Source organism: Buceros rhinoceros, unplaced genomic scaffold (assembly GCF_000710305.1).
Source record: "Buceros rhinoceros silvestris isolate BGI_N320 unplaced genomic scaffold, ASM71030v1 scaffold38824, whole genome shotgun sequence".
In the NCBI taxonomy this organism is placed as follows: Eukaryota; Metazoa; Chordata; class Aves; order Bucerotiformes; family Bucerotidae; genus Buceros; species Buceros rhinoceros.
In genome coordinates, this window is record NW_010407209.1 from 1,448 (window position 1) to 6,400 (window position 4,953).

Consider the following 4,953-nt stretch of genomic DNA (forward strand, 5'->3'; position numbering starts at 1 on the left):
AAGTACCAGGTTTTTTCTAGCCAAAGATGAGGAAAAAAATCCTGTAAAAGCTTTATCTAAACTGAAACATCTGATTTGCGTTGGCAAGGCTGGTTGCTCGTACTTCCCTCTATGGTTTCCGAGCAGAGCAGAGCTGGATAAAGGGCAGCCTTGAGCTGAATGCAGTGGATGATCCTTATCTCTCACACCACCTGATGGCACAGCTTCCAGAAACTTCCCAGCATGCAGAACAACTCGCTGTAAATGGAAGGCACAAGGCAGGCTGTCTGTCTGAGGTGAAAATGGAGGTGGCCACACTTTATACTTCTAAATTCCTGCACGTCCACTAGCAAAACAGCAGCGTCCCCATTTTAATGGAGATTTTTCTTTGCCCAAGGTTGGATGGTACAATGCAGTTCTCCAGGCAGCCTTTCATCTCCCCTACCCAGATGATACACTGGCCTTCGTGGTCCTCAGCACGCCTTCAATGTTTGACAAAGCTCTTAAACCTTTTGTGAACAAAGAACGGTTAAAAATCATCAGGGATCCTGTGGATCAGTGTGTTTCTCATCATTTATCACGTGTGAAGGAGGTAAGAACCTGAAATACTGATTCCCTTTACTATCGTGGCTATAATCAGATGGGTCAAGCAGTAAACAAAGCCGTCCAGGTTCCTGCCCATGTTCTTTGGGTATGAAGAGTGAAGGGTTATTCACGATGATAAGAGCAACAACAGGCTGATGACGTGCTTTACTTGTGAATTCTGTCTTTGCCATGACAACCTGTGGCTCTGTAGAGCGTTTTACAGTCATTATTTGAAAACCCAAGGCTACAGGTGTGCTGCTAAATTCCAGCAGCAGGCTGTGGAAATCTGCAGCCTTCACATGTGCCTGATTTGCTGGTATCCAGCACTTCTGCAGTGGCAAGTCTTCTTCTATGAGCCTGGGCTGATGTTTTTTAATTTTCCCAGAAATTTCCTGACCAGAAGATAGACATCATCTTTGATTATGAGCTTCTGCCAAACCGAAAGCCCAAGTTCTTGGCACAGACAGCTGCCCATGTTGCTGGAGCCGCATATTACTACCAAAGGAAGGATGTGAAGCTTGATCCCTGGGGGAAAAAGGTGAGCCAAAAACCCACTCTGGGAAGAACTACTAAACTGCAATCACTGAATCACACAACTGTTGTTTACTCACTGCAGTTTCTCCTGCAGGAAAATACAAAGTCCAGATCACATAGAGATGCATAAAGTGTTTCAGGCAGGAATCGGAATCTTCCAAGATTGGTCAGGGTGGTAGGAGATGCATTAGACAGGAGAATAAATTTCAGTGTAAAAGAAGGCCTGTTGCTTGGAGCACACTAAATAAATTATTTTTTTAAATGGTACTGTCGTTCATTTCTGTATTAGATTTTCAAAAAAGGGACTTCTTCCCACATTACAGGGTGGTGTGTGTGTGGGCACAGGAAGATCAAAAAGCACTGAGTGCTTTGAGCCACATCTTCAGGAAAAGAGCTTTCCTTTCTTCTCTGTATAGTGCTCCAGCAGAGGGCTAGGAGTGTATTTGCATTGAAGCTTAATGCTTTGACCTCTAACCATTACTAGAGACTAAGTGAAACATCCTAGATTTCTTTCTTCTTCCAGAAGATCTACGGCGTGTGTATCCATCCCAAGTATGGCGGCTGGTTTGCTATTCGGGGCCTCCTCCTGTTCCCAGATATTCAGGTACGGTTCCTGGAACAGTCTGCTCCTGTTGATTGTGTGAGCACTGAGGAGAAAAGAATTGAGTTGCTGGAGCAATTCAATTTGCACTGGCAGGACGGTCGCTACAGGGACATAATTGAAGTGAAGGAAAGGTATTCAGAGGAGCAAAGAGCCTACTTTGCCACTCCTCCAGCAGAGAGATTCCGGCTGCTAGGGCTGACATGCGAAGCCCAGAGAATCACGCTTCACTGAGTAACTCTGCTTCATGAAGGGGAAGGGGACAAGCAAAGTGTAACTCACAGCACCTTCTGTGACATGGAGCTGAGGAGAACAGCGTGCTGATACAGAGGTGGCAAATCCAAGCAGCGTATGCAGCATCTCAGGCCAAACATCGGCTTCTGAGAGTAAGAGGGAGCCCTGCATCTCATAGCACTTGTGGTCTGGAGGAAGGTGGGAGCATCCTGCTCTGTGCTGTGGCTTGTTTGGTGTTTTTGGGGGAGTCTAGTAAGATGCCAATTAGCCTTTGGTTGCAAAAAGTTCAGCCACCTTGGCCACTGGAAAACCCATGCTGCTCAGTAGAGAAGTCATTTTTGTTCTCAAGAATTTTCTTTACAAATGTTTTGGTTTTATTCCGTTTAAGAGTGAAAAATTAATTTTCAGTCATACTCAAATATTTTTTTTTGTTTGAACTCAGGGAAGATACTTCTTTAGATGCATCCAGCATTTTATTACCCTGTGTCATAACTCTCCCTCGGGAATAAGTGTTCCGTCTTTTCAGTCTTGCCTTCCTCAGAAAGAAAACTTGTCCTGTATTCCTTCGCTTGCAGTGGAGCTGGCTTAGCTTAATTAAGAAATCTTTTAATGTCTCGTTTCCTTAACATCCAAACAAAAATTCTCCAGAGATTGTTTCACTGAGTAGTGTGGTCCCGTACATGGAACAGGAGTCAGGAAAACAGAACCAACAGCAGCCACCTCCTTCAGGGTAGTTATGAAAGGGACAGTAAGTACGAAGGTCACAGCTCAAGTTTGCCATTTCCTCTTCGCCCAGGGTCAGCTTCTCAGAACAAGATGATGTCTTTAGGTCAATTTTAAGCATTTATCCATTGGGTAATTCTCATGACCTTTTTCTAAGATAGATGATGTTTGTATTTAAAATATTTTTTCAGTGCTGTGCCAGTGCACACCACACACCCCCTCACAGTTTTACTACCATACTTTCCAGTTGCAATTTCTGTACGGGGGAGATTGTAAACTCACACGCATGTAAAACCCATTGCATGAAGCATTGTCACATGCACAGGCAAACAAGCAGAGAAAAATATTAATGAGGTTCCTGTTACTTATATTGCTGGATAAAACATCTTCAGACAGAAACATACGGTTTTCTAGATGACTTTGTCCAGTGAGATTTGTTCAGAGGTTACAGTGGCACTGTGAATCAGGAATTGATTTATCTGATGCTCAGGCCTCACTAAAATAATGTAATAAATTAAAATGTAGGAGCTTTGTCACTGACTGTGCAATGCTGCAAATCCCTAAGAGCTTTTTCCCTTTCTGTGATACCAACATTAAGACGCATAAATACTCACTTTGCAGAACTGAGCCCTTTCTTTTTCCATTCTCATTCTTCATGCCTTCTGGAGACTCAGTAAGGTTACCCTCACAGGAAGTCACTGCCTGGTACAGGTTTTCATAGTCTGTACACAAACTAAGCACAGTCGAAATTCAGCACTACAAGTTTGTTCTTCCGCAAACGGAGCAGTGAGCACGTGATCTCTGGGTTTGTTCACCATGCGTGCTGGTACAAAGAACTCTTTCTTGCTTTCCATGCTTTCTTCACCACCTGTAAGGCAAACACCTTACCTACTGTGGGATAGCAACACTGTGATTTCTAATTTAAGCAAAATAATTTTTTTTTTTTATTCTGTACTTTTGTTGTAGAATTACTTCTGGTTGTAAAGTTGGTTGACTTTCCAGAACTGCACTGTAATTTAACAGGTACTTGAGTTAATGGTTCACATTAGTAATATATACAACATACTGATTCTCTTGAAGGATAAATACAGAATGGAATGAGATTTATCTTTGTCTGTTACAATTTAAATATTCTGCTATTTTGGAGTTGATTTCTTACAAATATTTAGTATTTTATCTTAGTTCATTTATTAAATAGCTTACTGTGCCATTTCCTTTCAACTTTTGTAATTTATTTCTCTTCACATGGTATTTTTGTTAATAAAATATACAAAGTTGTAAGTAACCCTCAGTACTGAGTGTTTTTATCTAAACAATGCAATAATTAACTTGTGGCTAAAGATGTTAAAGTGTAAATTGATCATTGTGTTTTTAACGTAAAGAAAATAGTGAGCAACCCAAGATATACACACAGTATCTAACAATAAAAGAAAAAGTTAGTTATCTTGGGAGAAGTTAGTAAACTTCTAGGGCTCATCTGGGGTATATATATTTTTTTTAAGAAGCCCAAAACAGACAGAGCACATTATGAGTAAGTCTAATAAATGTTTATCTTCCCCAGGTCATTTCAGCAAGGTCACGTAATAGCAGGCATATGACAATACACTTTCATTTCTTCCTCTGTTCTCGTATTAACAAAAGTTCAAGGTGTCCAGCAATACTTAACTGATATTTGAGGGATTTTCCCCTCAGTAACTTAGAAGTAAAACCTGCAAGTACTGTAATTCTGGTTGGTTAAAACACATTCGTTCACGGGCTCACAGTAAGGGCCAGTCTCTGCTCTTTGTGCTTCTGGCCATACAGTTGCATCAGGCAGAATGGAGCGCAAATATTCCACACCACATCCACCCCTACTGCAGGGGTTTTGGAGTGAGTGGAATCAGTTCTTACTGGCTTCCCCTTAGCCAGCTCACTGATACCCACAGCTGCAGACAGTCGGTTTCTTTCTATGCGGGTTGGAGTACAATGGACTAAGCCTTGTAAAAACTGAAGTTTGAGAACCTGTTTGACTTACTTATCTCTTGGGACAAGACTAGACACGGTGAGAAGCGGATCATGCCTGGATCCTGAGGCAGCGTGAAGACATCCTTACTTTCAGCACTTGCAAATGTCAAACAAGTAATTGCAAATACCTGGACAGATTTACTAGGTCAAGTATCACATTTTACATTTTTAGACAAGTAAGTTTTTCTCTAAATCCTGGTTTTTAAACAATTGAACTATCTCTTTTCCTCAATTTAACCAGTAGGGTGAGAGCTGAAATGTAAAAAGCTGAGAAGTAAAAAAAAAAAAAAAAA

The 4,953-nt window shown here is 41.3% G+C and overlaps 1 protein-coding gene across 1 annotated transcript; it reads left to right on the forward strand.

Annotated features, from left to right (window-relative positions):
* Positions 1-367: 367 nt before the first annotated feature.
* MMACHC (methylmalonic aciduria (cobalamin deficiency) cblC type, with homocystinuria) lies at positions 368-1,933 on the forward strand. The gene is made up of 3 exons (XM_010134397.1): positions 368-571; positions 950-1,102; positions 1,622-1,933. The coding sequence occupies exons 1-3, from the start codon at positions 467-469 to the stop codon at positions 1,931-1,933; spliced, it is 570 nt and encodes a 189-aa protein (XP_010132699.1). The 5' UTR covers positions 368-466.
* The last annotated feature ends 3,020 nt before the right edge of the window (positions 1,934-4,953 follow it).